Consider the following 25439-nt stretch of genomic DNA (forward strand, 5'->3'; position numbering starts at 1 on the left):
CTAAAAACCTACTAGTCCTCTTGTGTGCTGGCTGACTGGTATTGACCGACTAAGACCATAGATGAGTTTCTGACCCTCTTGAGGTGAAAGCCTTTGCTCTCAGAGGTCAGAAACAATGCTTGCTCCAGGGTACGGTGTTATCACCTCTGACAGCAGGATGGCTAGTAAATCGGCATATCTGGGTTGGAAGCTTCAAAGCCTCTGCTGCCCTTTGATATGTGACCCTGGCTTCCTCCAGACCTGGGGAATGCCACCTCTTGCCATATGGGCCTCCTGAGCTGTAAAGAGGAAAACAGACTGAGTGCTCAACATGTGAAAGATTCCCCCCAAGTATTTCCTTTTTAGCTAATATTTGTGTGAAGTGCTCATTGGTTGCAAACTGCGTGGCAATCTTTCTCTGTGCCACTTTAATGCCACTTCATTCTCAAACTCACGTGGTTGAATCTTCTAAGGGAAAAAAACTCCTACTTAGGTGTTCTTCAGTAGGTTTGTGGTATTCCTTGAAGTCAGATCATAGCTGTGCGGTCGCCTTCTGAGTTTTTTCAACATTTTCCTAAAGGGATACTTCTTTTTCTTCCTCTTGCACTACAAACGTCTTGGCTGTGCTTCCAGCCCCAACAACTAAACAAGAATTTGAACATGGTGTCCATGCTATGGGATTTCCAGGGCATACGTCTGACATCTTCCAAGGAGGGAAGTAGCACCAAATGGTTAAAGACTCAATGACACCCATCAGAGAAGGAAAACAAAGTACAAAAGACAATTCTGGTCTCAAACACTAGAAAGAACATGCAAAATAAATAGTAAGTGGTCTGTACTAGGATACTTTGTCTAGTGTGCTTGAAAATAATATAGTTTGATTCATATGTAGATCACTCATGTACAAACATCCAGTCTCAATAACCCAAGTATTCTATTTTCAAACACCCCATGAGACTTAGTACCTCGGCAAATTTGCTTCCATAACTGTACGTTATGTATTGTATGTGGTAATACTGTTTTTTATTTTTGAGAACATCTTAGTTTTTGCATCATGATTTTGTCTGTAAATTATAACTACACGATTCACGTGATTTATAATGTTAGATTGTTCAGTCTATCTATATGGGACTAGCATGATTGTTTTGAGTGACCATCTTACTGACATGATTTTGTGATAACATTATTTCCGTTTAGTGATTTCAGACACCGGGTGATGGGTATACATGACACACCGGTGTCAATATTGCCTTTAATAGCTCTCAACTCACTTGTGTAACAATTTAATCACCTGCTGTTTTGTACAAGAAGGGATGGTACTCTTGGGCGACGGGCCTCACACATTCGTGAAATACTGATAATGAGTTTTCTAGTCATGGTTCTCAAAGATATGGTTATTAAAGTCTGGCTATCTAAGTTTCTATCCTCATTTGTGTTGAGTCATTTGTAGACACACTTGGTTGCTTGTGCTACGGCTTGATCCGGCCAGGACATGTTTCACATGGAAATAGGCAAGACTTGCACCATGATTATTTCCCTAATGAGATATTTCTGGGGGTAAGGTATAGTTTACACAGATTTACTATATCTACCAATATGGCGCCCTAATTACAGTACGGGAGTCACCAGTCACTGGTATTATATGTTGTGGATTAATCAGTATCAGTCATAAATAATTTCACGTTAGCACTTAGCTGTAGGAAAATATGGATTTAGCATAAGAAAATATGGAGGAATATAAAATATGGGCAATTTGGACACTAGTATGACACAGTGATTCCACTATCTCTACCGAGATGGTGCCCATAATGAGAGTTTGGTAGTCCTCTCTCACTTTTTACTTATGAAGATACAGTTTTTACCATCTCTTCCAAGATTGCGCCCATTAACAGGGATGTTAGTCCTTTTTCACTTTTCACACCCAACATCTTAAATGCATGTATCAACAGGAGTTTGTGTTCGTTTGCTTTCGCGTACACGCCAGCAATGGAGAGAAGTTAAAACTCCCGTTTGATAGTCTCCGTTTCTTCACGGTAAGTGTTATCTTAGAATTACATGCTATGACCGTTAATAATAGGTTATGTCTGGATGACAGTGATTGTGCTATCATTCTAGACGATCGTAAAGAAATCGCTTGTGAAGATCGGACGGAGTACGTTTATTATTTGGCTCGGACCAATATCGTTCCGGAAGGCTGTTACTTTTTTGACCACTTAATTGGGAACAATCCCATTTAATAACTCATTAAGGTATGCATCAGAGCACGTACACTCTAACTTGATGGGGTCACTTTTCATAATTCTTTTTGGTGATAACTTTGGAGTTTTAGGCATCTAGGTTTTCTGGTGTTTAGGTGGGTTAGTTTTTTCATTTTTCTTGGTATTTCTTTCACGAGTGTGTATTTTGGCAGACTGTCGCACTGAGAATATCCCTCTTCTCTGTTATATTAAGCTAATGGATAGTCACAGCATATATTAAAGAGAATGTTTGTTTCTACTTAAGGGCGATATGTTCCAATATAAGGATGTTTTTTGAATATTTTAGATTTGAGTTCATCCGTAATTATTCCAACACTTTTTGGTGATGGTGAAGGATTAAAACCATCTATCCTGTCAATTGACAGATTGTTTTTAAATTCATGTTTGTAAATACGGAAAATTATATCCTTTACAGCCATGAGGAAGTCGGTGCGATTATCCTCTCGCATGACGAAACACCTGTTGGCTGTTGTTTGTCGATTATTGAAATTGGGAACAATTAAACAATAAACAGAAGTTTGGATTCAAGTTGCTGACTGTTGATTACATGTATGATGTTACAATCCAATGACAAGAAGAAGATGATTTCAGATACAAGACGTGGACACTAATGATTTGTTATTTACACGAGTGCCTTGGATCTCTCTTTTGTACTTCGTCTAGTGTGCTTGAAAATAATATAGTTTGATTCACATGTAGATCACTCATGTACATACACCCAGTCCCAATAACCCAAGTATTCTATTTTCAAACACCCCATGAGACTTAGTACCTTGGCAAATTTGCTTCCATAACTGGCTGAGGAAGAGACTGCATGAGTTTGACTAAAGCAAAAGCTAATGGAACTCTCACTATTTCATCCTCGTTTACAGCCTTGGATTTTGTCAGTTTATGCTCCTCATCCCTCTTTACCTGTAACAGTAACAAAAACAACAACAGGAAAGTCATATCTTTGCAAGGTACAAGTGACATTTGCAGCATGAAATTACAGCAAACACTATAGTTTAACAGTAAAACTATTGGCTAAGTAAAGTAAAATACAAATAAATATCTATAATAAATGTGTTTTAAAGAGCATGTGTAGCCTCTATAGTATTCGCCCCAGTCATACAACATGACAGGAGATATAGATCTCAGATACAACGTGGGCCAAGTAACAACACAAGACAAAGAAACAAAGATAGTTAGAAAAAACAGAAGACTGCAATGATGTCAATGACACTTTAGTGTTCTTTTTTTTTTTTTTTACAGACAAATTGGTCTAAGCTCCAGCTGTGATGCAATTGCCATGCATCTCAAAAACCTGGAGTAAACACAATTCGTCTGAAACAATCTTCATCCAAGAAATGATCATTTCAGGGACTCTATCCAGTAACAAGGCAGTTCATGGTACACATGGGAGATAATGTCTTGCTCGATAACTGTAAAAGAAGACACTGATACTTAAGGCTTGTCACCAAAGAAACCATATAAACAAATCAACAATTCAAATGCCAGGGCTTTGGACATACAACCCAACCATGCAAAACCCCAGTAGGTTTAACTGGATCTACCCACAGTGCTTAACATATAACAAAATCTCAAAATCATACTTCTACATGCAACAGTAACAGCTTACGAACTAGCAGTCAATCTTCAAGTCTCTCAAAGGGAGTAAACCTTCTGTACGATATAACTCAACAGTCTGTGCGTTACTCAAATTAAAAGTCCATAAAATCAAAAAAAATGGTGTATCCAAGAACAGCAACTTTTCTTGACTGCTGACGAAACAGAATAGGAGATGGCCCAATCTTGATAGCACACTATAAATAGTACATTTGTGGGCAATCTGTTCTAGAACTCCTAAAACTTCTACCAAAGTGTTTGAATGATCTAATGTACCGTGCCATATTTATTTGATTTTAAAAGATAACACAAAAATTCTTCAATGGACCTCTATGATAATAAAATACTTATGGCACGTGACAATGATTGTACATTACAAAACTGCCATCTCTATTGTAGTCTCTGCTCTCTTCCTATTACCAATCCATATGAAATACCTAAGGAGGTCAGGCACACCATTGTTTTCGACCAAAAGGTCAATTTTGGTGGCATAGAATATCATAAAAATCCACCTTTAGTATTGGAGGTTGTACTTGTGAAACGAATTAAATGGCAAGCATCAATGTTTTGCCTGTGTTCATACTCTATGGTTATTAATTACAAACCTGAATTATTGTCAGATTCTACTTATATTGCTGATGGTCAATAAGAGATTGTGTCATGTCACATTATAGACACATGGTTCACTTAGAGAGTGTGACAAGATCACCATGTGATATATAAAGATGAGTACAACAAAATGTATAGGCCTTAGGTTTCCTTTACTAAGCACAGTAAGCACTGTGATTACATCTTCATTTAGGTGGTCATGCCCCACAAACCTGCTTTAGAACTTTGGCTGTTCTGAAAATGCTTAAGACCAGTATTACATAAAATCCTTTTTTTCTCAAAATAGGTGGATGTTATGCACTACTTTCTGATAAGTGGGAAACATTTAAATCAAAGTTTCAAGGTTTCGCCATTTTGGACGATATAAACGTTAAGGATGCATTTTCAACAATGTTAGTGATGTTCCACAAGCTTGCAGCTGCGACAGTTAGATTTGACAGAGCAAGATCTGATTGACTCAGAAGCCAGGGGCAGACAAATCTTGGGGTAAAGTTTTTTCGAGTAAATGCTATGCTGTCACAAACTTTGACGTTATACTGGTCTTGAAGCAGTAAAAAGAAGTACAAAGAAAGTGAGGCGTAAAAGCTCTTCTTCAGTAGAACCATGGCAGCTAATAAAACAACTGAAGTATGAGTGAGGCCAGCAAGCAAACTGTCCACGTTTATGCAAAGATTTCCACCAGACCTGGCTTTGAACCATACCTAATGTGGGTAGGGAATCAATTTCACAGGTTCCTGCTGGTTATGCTTAGGCTATGCACAGTGCACTTTCTTGTGGCTTTCCTTGTCCAGAGTTCCAATTTTAAGATTTACCTGTTTGCATCTGTCATGGCTGTTCCACACAAAGCACTTTGGATTTTACGGTTTTTCATAAGTTTTATACACAACCGAGAAAATATTATTGTTTACCCTTTTAAAAAAAAGGCAACCTACGATTTCCCAGAGCAGCCTTTAAGCACCTACAGGGCATTGCCAAACCCGGGGATTTGTCATCTAACCACAGTTTACATTCAACGTGCAATTAGGTGGAGGGCCTTTATGATTATGTAACAATTATGAATGTATGTCTTTCTTACCCCATTCGCACTGCTGTGGTTTGTGAAAAGCTTTTATCATTATGTATAGTTTTTATGTTTTTTTAATGCATGTTTTTAATCATTATCTTTGTTTCTTTTATGATCATGATTCTGGTCAAAGAGTAACAGAATCTGAACTGAAGTGTGCCGGACTTGCAGTGGCTCCTTAAAGCACATCACTACATCAGAACTCAATCAACTGTATAAAAAGATAAAATGAAGCACAAAGTGGAGGACACATAGAGCTACGTTCAAGTGTTTAAAGATCACCGACAATATATGAATTCAAGCTTGCAATGGCAAGCATAATTCTGAGAGAAACAAGAATTATGATAAAGATATCAATAAAACAACATAACCTATAGCCCCTTGGATGGCACCCACCTTAGCAGTGAGACACTTCTGTAACTTTGGTAAGATGTTGCCAGTAACCGTTTCTTGTATGTGTTGAATCAGACACTCCAGCTCCTCTTTATTTCTTGGAAGAAATGGAATCTGTTTTTTAACTTGTGTTCCCTTAGACACCTCCCCAGCTTCATCTTGTTCTGTCTGAGTCACTGTTCTCTCAGTTCTCTCTTCAAGTGGGCTTCCAGGATGTCCACTTTCATCTTCCATTTCCTCATCATGTTCAACTTCTAATTCCATAACTTGGTCCTCAGTATCTTGATTAATTTCCATGACACCTGTAAAAAAGAAATAAATAAAAAAGAAAATAGTGGTAAAACTACAGAGATGTTGTTGTTGCTGCCCGTGGGTGTTTACTCTCACAGATTAACATTTTTAAATGTCAATAATCAAGCTGCTCTTGTAAAAAAAAAAAAAAAAACATCCAGATCTGCCACTAAACATAATATTTAGATACATTAACTGGTGGCAATCTGTCCGTTTTGCAAAGGAATTTAACCAACAAACCAATAAGAAATCTCTAGGAGTGAAATGGAGAGACAATACAATGGTAGAAGCTGTTAAGGTACAAGAACAGTTCGCTGTGAAACTAAATATTGCTTTTGAAGGACTTCATCACATTAAATGAAACTGTCAATTGATTCTCCAAGCAGTTCTTTATTGAACTGGCAATGGATGTCCTTTAAGGGATTTCAGTAAAAGAAGGGAGAGGTAATGCAGACATCAACCATCTGGTTGTGCAATAAGTTATTTTAGGAAAATGGGAAAATGGTAGTAATAGTTTCTACCTAACAAAGAAAGACTCATCAAAAACAACACCATCAATTCTAGAATATAAAATCATAATGGGTCCTTAAGACCTAGGAAATGTAGCATCTACATCTCCTTGGGAAAAACAAGGAAAGAGAGGAGAACAGGGCTAAGACATATTGCATTCTTGATTCACATGAGTAGTAAAACCTTTGTTATGACTAACAGATAACTCAATTTTTAAGAATTACTGAGAAGGAAAGGTCTGCTACTATATTGTGTGACTTATTACATCAGTGTGGTTGCATCACTGCTACAGGGTATCATAACCGTGTAGTCCTCGTGCAATGTCTTATCATGTGAGCTAAAAGCAAGTCAGAATTCAACTCAGTGGGATAAAAGAAGAGAAAGAGCCCTATTGTTGGTTCCCCAAAACGTCCAGTACTATTGGCATAACAGAACACTATTGCTGTTCTCAGTATTTTATGTTTTGCTGGTGAGAAATAATTTCCATTTGTTACAAGGTCTGCATGGGCAGGGAAGAGAGGAGGAAATTAGAATGATAACTGACAGCTTATTCGTGTGGGCTGAGTAGCTCACAGGTCCTGCAGGAGCTAACAGTTAATTTTCCAAAAAGTATGAAGAAATGGTAAGTTGGTGCTAGCCCTCATCACTAAGTCCTGTGTTGTGGCTCTACCCCCAGAGGTATCCTCAGGAACAGAAAGAAGAGTAGGGGGGTGATACTACTCAAACATACTTGTCTGGCATCACAGTATGCTCCCACAGGTGTCTGAATAGTAATGGGAGCGAGAAGAGCAGCAACCAGGTTTGGCGAGCCTGTGCAACCCTATACCATGCATCTTAGTATCTAAAATGAAATATAAAAGGACCTTGGTCTCTACGAAGAATTTGCACAGAGCCCAGTTACTAAACATGATGGTTGTGCAATCAGCTCAGATACATGTTATAGGAACAGACAGGAATTCGACCTAAAGTATATTTCTCGAAGTAGCATTTGGAGTAGACCACCAAAGAACCTAAAAGTCACTAAAGAAAGAAAATAGCAAGAGAGGGGTGGCAAATTATTAGAAACAGAGGCACTGTATAAGTAGAACAGATATGAGCTAGGTATGGTAGAGACTTTAAATGGCACCCACAATAAGTTTTAACAAATGACACACAGCATAGAAATCAATGTGCCCTCAAATGAGTACACGGTGAGGCTAAGTCTACCAAAATAGTGCAATTTGAGAGAAACATTTAGGGGGAAATAAACAAAATGGATGATCTCAACATGAAAATGGGTGTGGCTTTGCTGAAGCTTTGGTTGATTAAATGAGGTTATACAAATGGAGTAAGCACAGAAAACTGTAAAGATCCTGCGAGCCTCCAAATTAAATGAGGGAGGTATCTACGATGTGGTGTTCAATTTCTTTTAAGAACCTAGTATACTCTCTTCCTAAGAAAGAATATTTAGTGCACGTTCCATATCCGACAAGGGCTACACAAGGATGTACCACTTGGGCTTCACTCAAAGTAACAGGCAGGTGGTCATCCATCTCTGGAATTTGTTTCCCTTGATGGTGTTCACAACAAAAACATAACTTGGCAGATACATTATGGTTTCAGGCTTGTTGAGGGACATCCCCGAGCACTGATTACTGTATATATGCCCTCTTTCTGAACAGGGAGCACTCTGAAAACGCTCTCTACAGTATTAGCAAAGTCAGCCATAGGAATGGCATTAAAAAGGGGCGTCTCAAATGCCCTAATGTACTACAACTTGACACAAGCAACCCTACACCTTCGAATACATCCTTGGCCCTCCATTACATGGCCAAATCTCTGAGGCACTGACACATGGCAGAAACATCATGAGGGGTTGAAGTAATTCATATACTAATTTCCACCCCACTGCACCCACTCTCAAATAGACTATCTCTGTGTTGTGGTGACAGAAGCAGCAGGGACCAAGTACACCTGCATCTTACCTTACCAAAGGCAAAGTGGTTGTCGAACTATTCACCAACAGAACTTGTGCTTTGTCGTCTGGCCAAAAACTCAAATGGCATAGAATGATTGAATGCACTGAGGTTAAATGGTGATGATGTGACAGACCCCTTTGGGATAACATTAAGGTATATTTTGAATCTAAAGAACACTCTGCCTCCTCCTGAATACACTCTCCGAAGCCATAATAGTCTGGACATTCTCATTGGTTAAGGTCAAGAGGAAAGACATGGAAAGCGCAATAACAGAACTTGAAGAGCACATTTCCATTCTTTAACAGCAGCTTGTGGCCCTGCCTGAAGATAATACACTCACAGAACTCAATTTAACTAGGGCTGTACTGAAACAAAAATTACTGAATATGGCACAGCACAGTGGGGTTCAGTTCTCAGCACAGGTTGTATTAAATGGATGACAGGCAAGGGAGCTGCTGTATTAGTTCACCAATACCAAAAGGGAAGCCTGATCTGTAACATCTATTGTAAATCAAGATGGAAAACAGATGCCGGCACGAAGATTGCACACACTTTGACCGTTTCGTTAGCACAGCTACATTAAAAAAAAAAAAGAAGCACAGCTGTAGGAAGCTGGGTCTATATAAACTGTATCAAAATGCACAAAGTCCAGGGGTTCCCCAGAGGCTTAAAAGAGGCTAAAGTCGATAATACTAATGCTCTCATTTGTGGTAGTGTGGTCGAGCAGTTAGGCTTATCAGAGGGTAGTGCAAAGCATTTGTTGTACACACACAAGCAATAGAAGTACACTCAATGACTTAACTCCACACCAATAGTTTTTATATAGCAAAAATATATTTTCTTAATTTAATTCTAGAACCACAAGATTCAAGTTGCAGGTAAGTGCTTCAATAGATTTGCATTTCACATATATATTAATAGTACTTTGTTTGAAATTGATAAGTTATGCAGCTTTTGAAATATTGGCAATTATCTGTTTTAAAAGTTGACAGTGCAATTTTCAGAAACAGTTCCTGGGGGGAAAGAAAAGTTAGTACGGTTTACAGGTAAGTACTTGAATTGCAGTTCCACTCTCCGGGGTTTAGGAAGTCCACAGGTTGGGGTTCAAGTTAACCCCAAACACCCACCACCAGCAACACGGGGCCAGCTGGGTGCAGAGGTCAAAGTTGAGACAAAGTTAACGTGGGCTCCTATGGAGAGTGGGGGCATCCGGAATCAGGCCAGCCTGCAGCTAACTACCTGTGGCTTTGGAGGGAAGACTGGGGGGTTAGAGTAGCACTGGGGGTCCACAAGTAGGCACTAAACATACACCCTCAGCGGCACTGGGAAGGCCGGGTGCATGGTGCAAATAAGGCGTTGGGTTTCCAATGCTGGTCTATGAGGGGACCTCGGGGTCACTCAGATGCTGCAGGCGAGGTCCAGGGGGTTGGCTTGGACACACCACTGGCTGGACAGGGAGGAGGGCTGCCTTCTGAATATAGCTGCACTGGAGGTTGGTTTCTCCAAGGCCTGGGGGTTGCGGGTGCAGTGGTCTTTTAGGCATCCGATATCTTCGTAAGGAGTTATCACGGTCAAGGAGGTCCTCGGGATTCCCTCTGCAGGCGTCATTGTAGAGGGTTGGAAAGGTCAACCCAGGGTGGGCCCTTGCTCACAATCGCCTGGGGACTCTCTCTAGCTGGTTGGGCCACTTGGTCACGGGCCAAAGTTGCAGGGTGGTCAGGACTCACGGATCTGGGGAGGCTCTGGAGTCGCTTGGTTGTTGATTGTTTGTGGAGAGGGCTGCTGTCCTCAGGAGTTCTCAAGCCTCTGCAGTGCAGGGCGGTCCTCTGGAGCTTGGCAGAGTTCACTGGTCCCCGCTGGATGCATCGCTTTCCTTGTGCAGGTTCTCTGAAGCAGGAGACAGGCCAGTAGGGCTGGGGCCAAGTCAGTTTGTGTTGTCCTTCTCTGCAGGGGTTTCAGCTATGCAGTCCTTCTTGTGAGGTCGCTAGGAATCTGACGACTTAGGTTCAGGGGAGCCCTTAAATCCTGGATTTAGGGGTGTTACAGGGGTCAGAGGGCAGTAGTCAATGGCTACTGTCCCTGAGGGTGGTTACACCCTTCTTGTGTCCGCTCCCTTTGGGGAGGGGGACACAAACCTAACCCTATTGGTCCTTGTCCTCCAAACCAAGATGGTGGATTCTGCAGGGAGGGGATCATCTCAGCTCTGGACACCTTAGGGGTGGTCCCAGCTGGGGTGGTCACTCCTCCCTGTTTTCCTGCTGATCTTGCCGCCAAAAGTGGGGCTTTTCTCGCTGAACTTGCTGCCAAAAGTGGGGCTTTGTTTGGGGACGGGAAATTCCACCAGCTGGAGTGCCCTGGGGCACTGTAACCTGAGGTTTGAGCCTTTGAGGCTCACCGCCAGGTATTACAGGTCCTGCACAGGGGTGATGTGAAGCAGCTCGACCAAGGACAGGCTTTGTTTCTGGCCACAGAGAGCACAAAAGCTCTCACCCCATGTGGTCAGAAACTTGTCTAAAAGTGGCAGGCTGGCACACACTGGTCAGTCCTGCACTAGCTGTTTGGCTAACATACAGGGGGCACTGGGGACCTGCTTAACAGGAACCAAGTACACTTTCAGTCAAAATTGCATCAATTATAATGCAAAAAGTGGGGGTGGCCATGTCAAAAGGGTGCACTTTGCCAAATGATTATTGCGAATATGAATGTCAGTCTTGACAAACACAATGAGAAGGGATGCTATGCTCATAATGGACGGTCTTGCTGGGGTCAAAATATTAGAGATTTATTTGAATGCAAAGAATAGGTTGCTCTGTATTCAAGATCACAGAACCATACTTCCACAAGTTTTTGGATAGAATCAGAATTTCAAAAGAGCTTGGACGCCAGCAATAATGAGGTATGCCCATATCTTTCCTTCCAAGATAAACCTACCATATCAGTGGGGGGAGGGCTCAGCTCTCCAAAATTATTTGGAAAGATTTCTTTAAATGTTTAGCCTCACACTCAGGGAGTCCTTTAACCTCAAATAATTAATTTACTGATCTGGCTTAGAATGGTGGCAACACTAAATATGAAAAAGGGAATGTTGGCAGGAATGTTAGAACCATGTGTGTTACCTCTGAGAACAATTTAGTTGTTTCTTAACATGTTGATCATTTAGACAGGGAAGAAGTACAGGGTTTAAATAAGTAACACTTTTGATGTAAGATCTACTTTAGAATATCACATTTGCATAAAAATTGCTTTTGTCAGATTGTTTCTAAAACCAGGCCTTGAAGTACCAGGATATTCCTAAAGAATGCAGCGCCAATAACAACCATGATTGGCACTTTAATCTGTAACGGGGGATATTTCATACGGCAATGGTTCAGGTAGAGTGTAAAAGGTTCACTAGTAATTTACATCAATCTTTGCGCAGATCAAGCCTCTCCTTGAATTAATATATACACAAGATGTGGAAATGGACTGGGAGACGTCAACAAACAATCAGGCAATTCTTGAAGCTTGGTGTATATAAGAAGAGTCAAATGTTTCTATTAAACCAATAAAATGAAAAAAATATATGTAGTAAGGACCACAAGTTAGTCACTCCAAAATTGCCAAATATAGAAGTATTCTTTCTGTTAAATGTTTGCAAAAAGTACCATTAGGCAAATAACTAGATATATATGATCATAACATAAGATTCTTATATCCTGCGTTAACTGGAGTAAAAGCAGATAAAGTTTCAATGAGCGCCCTGTGTAGATTCATAGTAGGGATGCATGACCTATAACGCTGAAGTAAATATTTAATTGATTTTGCTAAATTAAGTATTAGAATGGAGTTATATAGGCTGCTATTCTATAACATATATTGAATATTCTTGAGTTCAGAAGAAAACGGCAGGCATCCTAAAAGGTATATTAAAACAGGCCTTATTATATGGACCATAAATAATTATTTCACATTATATGATTTTTACTGTTCCACTGTGTCCACTCCCAGCATGCTTCAGTTAGATGGTTTAAGCCTTGACCCTGTATTTCAGCCACTGCTTTACATTATGTGCTAAACATAGGCTTGCAATAATATAGTAGAGACGATGTTTTTTTAATTCTTTAGTAGTACAGGCTCCCCTGTAGGAAAGAATACTCCATTACAGAGAGTTGAGAATCACCAGCAGTAGTGCAACACTTCCTAAAGGTGCAAAGGGAACTAGTACATGTGGTGGTGAAAGTTGTCGGATAGCTGCAGATCTCGGCTCCCAGTGCCACATAAGTGCATAGTTAAAAAACAGTGAATAAGACGATTAATTCACACAATTGTGCTAAAGCAGCATTGCCAGCCTTTGAACTTCCTGCTAGCAAACCATGTAACAATTTTTGAGACAACATAGACTTACTTTCATTATTTTTAAACACTTCCAGTTGTTGTTCAAGAGTTGTATGGTCAAAATGGAAAGCTTCCAGCACAGTCACCAACAAGCTGTCAGACAAATAAAAGTTTGCTTATATATGACAATTCATGAATTGAGAGGCATTATTTAAGCACACAATATCTATTTTTCCAAGTCACGTTTAGGTCTGTGCATACCTGCTCTATAGGAGGGACGTGCAAAGGATAAGGAATGTCAAGAGGGCATCCTCAGGGAAAACAGACAGATACCTTCAGATGTAGTTTTAGTAAACTTAAGACACAGATGAGGATCACGAGAGAGCGTAGTTTAACAAGAGCATGGGAAAGTGAGTGCCCATAATTACATTACGTTTCAGGTTTTAATGTTTCCTTCTATAAACACCTGCAATGTAATGAAATTAAAATGCTAAGATCCTTAACTTTGCCAAATGCACTGCTCACGATCTTATACGGGTCCTCGGAGACTATGTAACTGCTGCCTACTGTCATGATGCCCTGCAATGGAGTTTGAAGCAGAATGCTCGCTGGAACTGGTCAGTAAGAAGTCCAGTGCTAGAGGGCAGAGAAAAGAAGGATAGCGCTCAGTGTCAAGTGACGTTCCTTTTGGAGAGAGGGAGATTTGCTGCATGGGAGAGATTGTAAAGCTTATTCACAGCTGCAATGACGTGCACCTATCTGCATCAATTTATGGATGTTTTCACAGAATAAGGATACCTGAGAGAAGATCAACAATGCGACCACGGGACCTTCAAAGAAAGTATAGGGGGGAGGAGTGGGAGAGAGAGAGAGCGTGGGAGAGAGAGAGAGATCTAGAAAGGGAAAGGGAAAGGGGGAGAGAGAGGGAGAGAGAGAGAGCGAGAGAGATCGAGCGCGCACTATGTATTCTGGACATTTTGCCTTCGCCCTGCCATACTAAAATATGTTTTCTCTAGGCATGTCTTACTTATGTTACTCACACATCTAGGGTTAAAGCAAGGGCATCATCCATTAAAGAATCCACTCACAAGGATAGAAATCAAGTCTTTGAATACATGCTCAATTAATGATCCAAATAAAATGTCTTACCTGACACCTAATTTCTGGTTGATTTGTCCTGTTTGCAGAACATGGATAAAATGTTTTAAGTGGTACATGTACGCTGACCATGACAGATGTTTACACACCGCTCCCACGATCTCCACTGAGGCACTGATCATATTTTCATACTGAAAAAAAGTAACAGCTTAATTTGCACCAGTAACAGTTTACATTTATGACAGACATAACTGATAGGGCATCAATCAGATTTATCATGAAATGTAATTGTGAAGCATAATAAATACTGTTTTAACTCATGCATTAAGATTAAACAAACTAGCTGTGTACCTTGCCCCAATGTACTGCACCTATCGCTCAGGTTTACCAAATATGGCCAGCGGCCTACACCTGTGGTCTATCTTTAAGATGTGTGATTGGTACACGATGTGTAGCATTCAGATATACCCATGCCAGCTCATTTGCTTCTATTATGCTCCAGTAACCAGTGTGCGAGCATAGGAATGTCTGATTGTGTAAGAGACTGTGGTGTTTAACTTTGGTGACTAATTCTGCCTTGCAAACCTTTCTCAATTTCAATAGAAGTCTTTCAGGAATTTTTAATTTGCTTGGCACGTGTTCTATATTCTCGTTCCAAGTCTATTTGCAGATTCAACTAATTCTTAGCTTAATTCTCAGTCGTTTTTGTGAACCTCCGAAGGATCTGCAACCCCGTTTGTTCTGTATTCTCATTATGCGCGAGTTAGAAGATTTAACTAATTAGATAATGACTTTAGATGGGAGTCACAAATCCAGGCATGAACCACACATGCCACATCTGTAAAAATGAGAAACGAAAAACATTGTCACTTGTTTCCAATGCTCTTTCACACCTTAGGGCCGGAACATGACAACTTTGTTCCCACGATATCGTACATTTATTCATATAATATTAACTGAACCGGTCACAGACAAGGGAATCCAAAATGGGGGACATCACGAAATGCTCAAGCACCTCCAGAAAATCAAATTTTGCACTTGGGTTCAGGATTAAGAATTATATCAGGTAAACGTATTATACCTTGAAGAAAATACCTCTATTGAAAATGATCCCGAACAGTTATGTGTTGGTGGTGGGATAAATGATGGCGGCGTTTGTGTATGCATGTTTTTCACTCTTAACTGATACCAAAGCTCGAGGCCTATGATGCCGGCACTTGAAAGTGTCAGGTAAAAGTGCACAAAGGAGGAAAAAGCAGAGCAAAATGGAGATAGCACTGTCGTGATTTACCGGGTGATGCGATTAAGCCCTACTCACCCTAAAAGAGGGCCTTTCATCCCTCCTTTGCCCATCTTTTAAGCCTTCCATCAATCTATTCATTCATCTATTCATCTTTTCAAACTTCCATCTATCCTTTTTTCACCATTCTATCCATACACCCATTTATCATTAAACTTCATCCATCCTTCCACCCATACTTCCTATCATCCAATTCACACATCCTTTTACCCACCTATACATTCTTTTGCATCCATCCATCCATCTAATATTTTACACTCCTTATATCGGTCCACCCATCCATTCCACCTTTCATCAATCCTTCCATTGTGGCTTTTGCCTCTCTCATCTCTGTCAAGGGTTTCCCTGACTTTGTTTTTTAAGACATGTTTCCTGCAGAGCCGCAGACGGAACAGGTTCATAAATAATTGTTGTTTAACGTGTCAACATTATCTCCCCTTAAACTGCTAAAGAGGGAGGTTCATGACATCACTGAAGGGAGGAATCTAACATAGGTGAACTTCAAGAAATGCTTAGTAAGCTCCAGCAAATCACATTTTGTATTTAGAAGTAAAATTAAAAATTAGATAAGGTAAACGTATTACACCTTGCTGAAAAGGCCTCAATTTGAAAATGAGCCCTGGCAGTTGTGTTGGTTGTGGTGGGAGCAATGGAGGTGGTGAGTGTGCATGTGTGTTTTTTCACACTTTACTGATAACAAAGCCTGAGCCTTTTATGGCAAAGCTTGATGGTGCCAGAAGAGAGGACGTGAGTGGATAAAGCAGAGCAAAATGGAGATGGGACCACTGTGGATTAATGGATGATGATACCTCATGCTTAGGGCAAACGAGCATTATTAGAATGCCAATGTTAGTTCATGCGTGGAATAACTGTGGATTATTGCCACAGAGCGGCAGTCAGACTACTGTCCATGCCCGGAGTGTCTGAATATACTGCAATGCAAATGGTACTTTCAATACTTAGTTCATGTGGATTACTGGCATGGAGGTGATAGTGCATGTTGGTGACAAATGTAAATTACAAGATCAGTGATGGTAATTTATATGCACAGGGATATTGTGGGTACTGGAATTGTGATGGTGCTCTACAAGGTGGACGAGATGTGCATTCCTGCCTTCGCAAACCCACCTTACATGCTGGGGAATCCTCAGACTACCTTCACTTGTACACCAAGCTGGACAAAAAGTTTAATATATATTTATATATGTTAACTGATTGTTTTTTGTCCGTACTTTAAAAAGTGCAAAATATTGCTATAGCATGAGAAAGAGAATGACGTGTATATATATTAACCAACTGTTTTATATAAGTTAAAACAAAATAAACATTTAAGAAATGTGTTAGTGTAGACAACTTTAAGATTTTATACTGCAGAACTTACATTCGTAGGCGGAAACAATAAATACAATTTATAAATGTACAAAATTAACTGAAATGCTGCTTTGCCGTCGGTAGGCTTTACGGATTCCTGGCATGAATGTGCTTTACATTTATTTATTCGTTAATTTACTTAGACAATACACATTCCACAGGGAACCCTCGCACTAAGAAGATTCACAATCACTGCCAGACCCGAGCCTAAGAAGGCACACTGATGTAGAGCTCCCGCCGATAAAGGTGAAACCTCCGATCCTGCCATAATCCTGCTGGAGGGGTAGGCTGATACGTTGGTGTTGGCCACGGATCATTTGCGGTGCCCCAAGTAGGAGCTAAATCTCCTGCAGGCCCACTGCGGGCCCCTACATAGAGATGGGCGGGAGCCGCCTGTGACAGGTGGCGTGACTGGAGGGCGATGCCTGGCAGCGGCCCACGCGTGGGAGGCTGATCCAGGACAGAACTTGCGAACAGGCGGAGGTGAGGACTTGGAGGCCAGTGAAGCCGTAGAGCCGCCGAGGAGCTGAACCATAATGAGAGCCTGACGCCAGCTGTGGAGCAAACGAGCCCCAGAGTGGAGACGAGTGAGGAGGGGCTGGCGAGTTAAGGCGTTGTGGCAGCAAGAGAGCCCCCTGCCTAAGGAACTGGGGGCACTGCCTGAGCTCGCGTGGGGAGCCTGGGCCCTGGGGCTTTACCAGGGCAGGAGGATGACGAGGACAGCCTCTGATTTATGGGGCCTGTTTGGCTGTTTCCCTTCCTGCACTGAGAGCAAATCATACCTGAGACGGGCTGGAGCTGAGTGCCCAAAAGGCTGGACGCTAAGGTTGACTGTTGAGGGCTGAGATGGGCCCGTACTGCAACAGGGAGGAGGGAGGCTGATTGAGGCCGGAGCCCTTGGGTGCGGCCTGGTGGAGAACTCCCATGCAGTGAGCGTAATGCCCTCTGGGACCTTTGGGCATTGCGGAAGTTTGAGCGGAAGACTGTCATGGTTGAAGACAAGGGTTCTAAGCGCCTTCGGCCCAGGGACTCGAAAAATATGACTTCCGCGCGCAGGAGCAGAGAAACGAACAAGGGCCCCAGCCAATCATGAATAATGCACAGGAGCATTCCAATGAAAGAAATCCTGCAAGCTGTGCAAGAGAGTAAAACCGCGCTGGAGCAAAAATTAGACACTGTTGCCCTACACATTAAGCTCCTACGTAAAGACTTTCAAAAAGTCTCGGTCAGAATGGATAGTGCAAAATCCACACTGGAAGAACACAAGAGGACTATTAAACGACTATAAGCTGAGGTCCCCATCTCAGTGATTCTACAACCCACCTACATGCACGGGCAGAGGATGCTGACGGGAGATGCTGGAGGAACAATGTTCATTTAGTGGGCATTCTAGAGAAGCTGGAGGGCAGAAATGGCAAGCAATATGTGGAGAACATGCTCAAATCAATCTTGCAACTGCAGCAGATATATTACATGGTGCCAGGTAGACTTCAAGCACCACACACCCACAAGAGGGACTACAGCTTGCAATCAGTACTGTCAGTAGTTCTAAAGTAGTTTAACAGTTAATGGGGCAAGGGCAACAGGCGCCTTAATTTGGGTGGTGGCAAGTTCAGAACCCATTGCATAAGGCAGTAGGAAGGGAGGAGTTGGGGAGGGAAAAGTGATTATAATGGCATACAGAGGGGATACTGCTGAGAGCTAGACAGGCCTGTGCCCCCATCACCTAGTGACTTTTAGCCTACTTAGCTTGCTCTGTCTTAGCCTATTTAATTGCTTCTTTTAAAATGGCTGCTATGTTTATAGTTAGTGAAATGTTTTGATTTTACATTATCAGTGCCACTCCGTAAAGGTGTCACTATCAGCGTCAAAGTTAACTGAGATACATAGGTATTCACATCATGTCCCTTTCCCACTTACGTATGACAGGAACATAGTGTACATTTGGTGGAATTGTTTATATAATTGCTGCCCCTTATCTACTGTTTAGGAACATATCTAAGTCAGGGGTCCTACAAACTCTGTATAAATACACCTCATGCAGACAAGGTTTTCAGAGGGATTCCTACCAGATGCTACGCATCCTATGCTGTACGTCACCTTGATGTAGATCCAGCCTTCGTGTCACCATGAAGTCTGACCAAGAGACCTCATTCCAAGGTAACAAATGTTGGGGGGCGCTTCTCATGGACCTGGTACTGGCAGATTAGGTTATGCCACCTAGCTCTCTTTAGGTTAGAGAATAGGTTCTCCATGCTAGGGTTTTAGTGCCATTTTACATTTCATGTTTATTGCAAGATGGTGGGTGTCTTTGTATTCACGACTATCATCTTTACAATTCTCTTTCTTGCATGTTTTTTTATTCTAATCATTGCAGCTTATGCATTTTACAGTAGATTTCAGTCTTTTTAATAAACCAATTGAAAACGTTCCTGCATCTCCTTTATTGACCATAGAGTCCTTGCATAAACGCTGCCAGAAATCACCTTTTACTGTTTGGGTTTTTGGTGAGGTACCACTTGTGAGCCGTGAGGGTTGGGCCGACAGTTGTGACTAGTTGTAGGATTGGCCTAGTCACCTACAAAAAAGTGCTGTCATCCTTAAACCTGCAGTATCGCCTAGGAGCAAGAGTCCAACTACGACACTCAACACTCACTTGGTTGTAGCCAAATACAGAGGAGTGCTATGTGGCTCCATTATGGGTTTGGAATCAGGGACCAGGTTTTGATTGTCTCCTTGTTTGTCTCACTGGGACTACAAACATTAGCCCTAGACCATATGGGGAAGCAGCTGACACGAGCCCCGGAGGAAACACTGTTGCTGGGCCGAGACCTTAATCTCACAATGTGCCCAGAATTGGACAAATGGACCCTGATGGGCACTGAAGGAAGGGTGGACCATAGATTGACGGACTCAGTGAGGGGTCTTCATGATTTATGGGGGATAGAAAACTCAGGTAGAAAGTAATTTTCACATGTGTCTTTCTCCATGTAGGCTGGGGCACACTTAGACTACTTGCTGGTGGCATTGACGTCTGGGTATGGATATAGACATATTACCTTCCTTTTATGGGGATCTCCGATCACTCAACTCTTACTGTGGATAAAGAGGCCACAGTGACAGCTGGACCCCTGGAATATTGGGGACTGGGAAAACAATAAACTTCTTAAGCAGGCCACAACGGACTACAAGGTCAGTAGATTCCAAATTAACTATATGGGAGGGCTACAAGGTGGTGTTAAGAGGCGGTCTAATATCCATCATTTCAGGTAAGCGTAACAAAATGGACGAGCTAGAGACACGTCGAATGCAATGGGAAGGTGATTATCTGACTACCCCGACACTGGCACATCGAATAGCTCTGTCAGGGGAAGACTATAAACAACTGATCTTCCATCAGTGGGGGGTGCAGAAAAAACTCAGGACCTCGCAGCACAGGCTATATGAGGTGGGGAATAAGGCAGGGAAACTTATTGTATGGCTGGCCCACCGTGAGGAGGGCTAAAGAGGAGTATGAGAGATTGGAGATGAGAAGGGGAGGATGGTGGATACTACCCTGGAGATGGCATCAGCCTTTGTGACTTATTTAGAAGCACTATACCTGCAGGAGGTGTAGTTAGACCTGCAGGGCTTCCTAAGGGATACCCCCACACAGCTTGATTCTCCCCCTCCCAAACAAAGCTTGACCGCGAGACTGGCAGCTACAGAGTGGTAAGACCCCAGGTCCGAATGGGTACCTTAAGGAGTTTTTAACTTAGGTTGGGGGGTTGGGGGGGGGGGGGGGGATGTAGGGAGCTTGGGAGCAGGGGGCAATTGGTGGGTTGGTTAGTGGTTCCCTGACTTAGGATTTATCAGGGTGATTGGACAGGAGGCTGTCAGCCCAGGGATATCAGAACATCCACTATTGCCCTCATTCATAAACCGGGGAAAGCAACCAGAAATGTGTGTCCCTTAGAGGCTAATCTCACTTCTAAACTTAGAGGCGAAGATACTGGCAAAAGTACTGGTAAACCACTTGTATGATGTGGTGGACAGCCTGACTCAGGCAGACCAATCTGGGTTTATGCGACAAAGGGCATGGAACGAAATATCAGACGCTTGCATGGAATCCTGGCACGCAGTGCATCCCTCCGGGAGCCGGCGGTGATACTTTCCCCAGATGCCAAAAAGGCATTTCATTTGCTTGAATGGCCTTATTTGTGGGCGCAGCTTGACCGGATGGGCTTTAGTCCAGCATTTCTTTCATGGGTTTGACTGTTATGTACGGCTCCCCTGGCCAGAGTATGTGTAAATGGGGCACTGTCTCGAGAATTCGAGCTGGGGAGGGGCACTCAACAGGGATGCCCACTTTCCCATCTGCTGTTCACCCTCCCCATCGTCAAAATGGGTGAGGAAAGACACCTTACAGTGGGGCTTAAGGTAGGATTAGGACTGGGAGGATACAATCTCACTTTACATCAATGATAAACATCTTTATTTAGTAGACTCCTTGTAGGAAGTTGGCTCTGTATGTGCTATTTCAAAGTAAGGAATAGCATGCACAGAGTCCAAGGGTTCCCCTTAGAGGTAAAATAGTGGTAAAAATAGATAATACTAATGCTCTATTTTGTGGTAGTGTGGTCGAGCAATAGGCTTATCCAAGGAGTAGTGTTAAGCATTTGTTGCACATACACATAGACAATAAATGAGGTACACACACTCAGAGACAAATCCAGCCAATAGGTTTTTGTATAGAAAAATATCTTTTCTTAGTTTATTTTAAGAACCACAGGTTCAAATTTAACATGTAATATCTTGTTCGAAAGGTATTGCAGGTAAGTACTTTAGGAACTTCAAATCATAAAAATTGCATGTATACTTTTCAAGTTATTGACAAATAGCTGTTTTAAAAGTGGACACTTAGTGCAATTTTCACAGTTCCTGGGGGAGGTAAGTTTTTGTTAGCTTTACCAGGTAAGTAGGACACTTACAGGGTTCAGTTCTTGGTCCAAGGTAGCCCACCGTTGGGGGTTCAGAGCAACCCCAAAGTCACCACACCAGCAGCTCAGGGCCGGTCAGGTGCAGAGTTCAAAGTGGTGCCCAAAACACATAGGCTAGAACGGAGAGAAGGGGGTGCCCCGGTTCCGGTCTGCTGGCAGGTAAGTACCCGCGTCTTCGGAGGGCAGACCAGAGGGGTTTTGTAGGGCACCGGGGGGGACACAAGCCCACACAGAAATCTCACCCTCAGCAGCACGGGGGCGGCCGGGTGTAGTGTAGAAACAAGCGTCGGGTTCGCAATGTTAGTCTATGAGAGATCTCGGGATCTCTTCAGCGCTGCAGGCAGGCAAGGGGGGGATTCCTCGGGGAAACCTCCACTTGGGCAAGGGAGAGGGACTCCTGGGGGTCACTTCTCCAGTGAAAGTCCGGTCCTTCAGGTCCTGGGGGCTGCGGGTGCAGGGTCTCTCCCAGGCGTCGGGACTTTGGATTCAAAGAGTCGCGGTCAGGGGAAGCCTCGGGATTCCCTCTGCAGGCGGCGCTGTGGGGGCTCAGGGGGGACAGGTTTTGGTACTCACAGTATCAGAGTAGTCCTGGGGTCCCTCCTGAGGTGTTGGATCTCCACCAGCCGAGTCGGGGTCGCCGGGTGCAGTGTTGCAAGTCTCACGCTTCTTGCGGGGAGCTTGCAGGGTTCTTTCAAGGCTGCTGGAAACAAAGTTGCAGCCTTTCTTGGAGCAGGTCCGCTGTCCTCGGGAGTTTCTTGTCTTTTCGAAGCAGGGGCAGTCCTCAGAGGATGTCGAGGTCGCTGGTCCCTTTGGAAGGCGTCGCTGGAGCAGGATCTTTGGAAGGCAGGAGACAGGCCGGTGAGTTTCTGGAGCCAAGGCAGTTGTCGTCTTCTGGTCTTCCTCTGCAGGGGTTTTCAGCTAGGCAGTCCTTCTTCTTGTAGTTGCAGGAATCTAATTTTCTAGGGTTCAGGGTAGCCCTTAAATACTAAATTTAAGGGCGTGTTTAGGTCTGGGGGGTTAGTAGCCAATGGCTACTAGCCCTGAGGGTGGGTACACCCTCTTTGTCCCTCCTCCCAAGGGGAGGGGGTCACAATCCTAACCCTATTGGGGGAATCCTCCATCTGCAAGATGGAGGATTTCTAAAAGTAAGAGTCACTTCAGCTCAGGGCACCTTAGGGGCTGTCCTGACTGGCCAGTGACTCCTCCTTGTTGCTTTCTTTGTTCCCTCCAGCCTTGCCGCCAAAAGTGGGGGCCGTGGCCGGAGGGGGCGGGCAACTCCACTAAGCTGGAGTGCCCTGCTGGGCTGTGACAAAGGGGTGAGCCTTTGAGGCTCACCGCCAGGTGTTACAGCTCCTGCCTTGGGGGAGGTGTTAGCATCTCCACCCAGTGCAGGCTTTGTTACTGGCCTCAGAGTGACAAAGGCACTCTCCCCATGGGGCCAGCAACATGTCTCTAGTGTGGCAGGCTGCTGGAACCAGTCAGCCTACACAGATAGTTGGTTAAGTTTCAGGGGGCACCTCTAAGGTGCCCTCTGTGGTGTATTTTACAATAAAATGTACACTGGCATCAGTGTGCATTTATTGTGCTGAGAAGTTTGATACCAAACTTCCCAGTTTTCAGTGTAGCCATTATGGTGCTGTGGAGTTCGTGTAAAACAGACTCCCAGACCATATACTCTTATGGCTATCCTGCACTTACAATGTCTAAGGTTTTGCTTAGACACTGTAGGGGCACAGTGCTCATGCACTGGTACCCTCACCTATGGTATAGTGCACCCTGCCTTAGGGCTGTAAGGCCTGCTAGAGGGGTGTCTTATCTATACTGCATAGGCAGTGAGAGGCTGGCATGGCACCCTGAGGGGAGTGCCATGTCGACTTACTCATTTTGTTCTCACTAGCACACACAGGCTTGTAAGCAGTGTGGCTGTGCTGAGTGAGGGGTCTCTAGGGTGGCATAATGCATGCTGCAGCCCTTAGAGACCTTCCCTGGCATCAGGGCCCTTGGTACCAGAGGTACCAGTTACAAGGGACTTATCTGGATGCCAGGGTGTGCCAATTGTGGGATCAATGGTACATTTTAGGTGAAAGAACACTGGTGCTGGGGCCTGGTTAGCAGGGTCCCAGCACACTTCTCAGTCAAGTCAGCATCAGTATCAGGCAAAAAGTGGGGGGTAACTGCAACAGGGAGCCATTTCTTTACACAAGCCCCCCCCAGCCCACAGGCCAGGAGACTCAGCCAACGCTGGAAGAGTCTTCCTAGTCTGTCAGGCGAGGAAGAGTAGAGGAAATGGCTGGTTTGTTGCAGGGCCTACTCTGCCTTACATCCTCCTGTTCAGGTCATTCCCTCTGGGGAACTGACCCACTTCCACAGTGATAGGACCTAGTCTGAACTGCCTCTTGTCTGCCTCTTCAATGTCTCCACCCATTCTTTCTATTTTGGTCTTAGAGGTATCCACCTCTGCTAACCTTATCTTGGCCAGGGTTACCCCTAGCTTACCCAAAGAGGTTACCCAGAGCTGGAGTAACCCCACCATGACCAATAGGGTCAGGGGGCCTAACTTGCTATTTGGCATGGGGTCAGACCACCATGCTAAGGATAGTGCAGCCATAAAGGCTAACACCCAGCAGAGGCCACTGACAGCTGTCAGTGCCCAGAACCACACCTTTAGCTCTTCACCTAAAAGGGAAGGGGCTAAGTTACAGGCTTCTTTGGGTTCAGGTTGCCTGTCTGCTGTATTAGAGTGGGGGGTTACCACATCTTGTAGTAAACACCCTTCTTCCACTCTTTCTTCTGTTAGCTGAGGAGCCACCCACTCAGGCTTAACAGTTGCCTGACTAGCCAGGACTTCTTGTGGGTCAGGTTGGACTTTATCAGGGCCATTTTTGGAGTTCTCCCCTACTGGAGCAGAATCTCCTTGGCTTGCTGTAACCTTGGCTAAAGGTTGTCCACCCTTCCTACTCTGTTTTCTTTTCTTCTTCTTCTGGGGCCTGCTTGCATTTACTGCAGAGGCAGGACTTCCAGAATCCTTGGGAGAGAACTGGCACTGGACCAGTTCCTCTCTTGGGCTCTGACTAACCTCTGGGTAGTCATTTCCAAGGAGACAATCAAGGGGGAGGTCTGTACTGACTACTACCCTTCTCCAGCTAAGAGTGCCACCCACTTCTATGGGTACTAAAGCCACAGGCCTCTTAGTGACCCTGTCTAGGCTAACTCTTACCCTGGCAGTCTCACCTGGGATGTACTGGTTTGAGAGCACCAGCCTGTCATGCACAATAGTGTGACTGGCACAAGTGTCTCTCAGGGCAGTGGTTGGGATTCCATTCACCAGGAGGTGGTGGAAGTGTCTACTTCCCTCTGGAATCTCCAACTCACCTGTTGGGCCCTGTTTCCAGTTGAAGGCTATGAAGACCTCCTCATCTGAGGAGTCATCTCCCATGGCTACACTGGTTACCCCTGGAATTTTGTTCTGGGGTTTGTTTTTGGGACAAGAAGTGTCCTTGGTGTGGTGCCCAGACTGTTTACAGTTGTGGCACCATGCCTTAGTGGCATCCCAGTTCTTACCCTGGTACCCACCTTTGTTTTGGGTTGTGTCTTGGAGCCCACCCACCTGTTCTGGTTTTTGGGGGCCTACAGAGGACTCTTTTTCTTTGTTTCTAGTGTCACCCACTTTCTCCTGGGGAGTTTTTGTAACCCCTTTCTTTTGGTCACCCC

The 25439-nt window shown here is 43.6% G+C and overlaps 1 protein-coding gene across 1 annotated transcript in view; it reads right to left on the minus strand.

The window, feature by feature from the left end:
- UTP20 (UTP20 small subunit processome component) overlaps positions 1-25439 on the minus strand; it is a 966235-nt gene that overhangs the window by 341136 nt on the left and 599660 nt on the right. Inside the window, exons 39-42 of the mRNA XM_069229033.1 lie at positions 14130-14269; positions 13051-13133; positions 5911-6209; positions 3010-3149 (exon numbers count right to left, since the gene is read on the minus strand). Of these exons, the coding sequence (XP_069085134.1) occupies positions 3010-3149; positions 5911-6209; positions 13051-13133; positions 14130-14269 (662 nt within the window). The remainder of the gene's footprint in view (positions 1-3009; positions 3150-5910; positions 6210-13050; positions 13134-14129; positions 14270-25439) is intronic.

Source organism: Pleurodeles waltl, chromosome 4_1 (assembly GCF_031143425.1).
Source record: "Pleurodeles waltl isolate 20211129_DDA chromosome 4_1, aPleWal1.hap1.20221129, whole genome shotgun sequence".
In the NCBI taxonomy this organism is placed as follows: Eukaryota; Metazoa; Chordata; class Amphibia; order Caudata; family Salamandridae; genus Pleurodeles; species Pleurodeles waltl.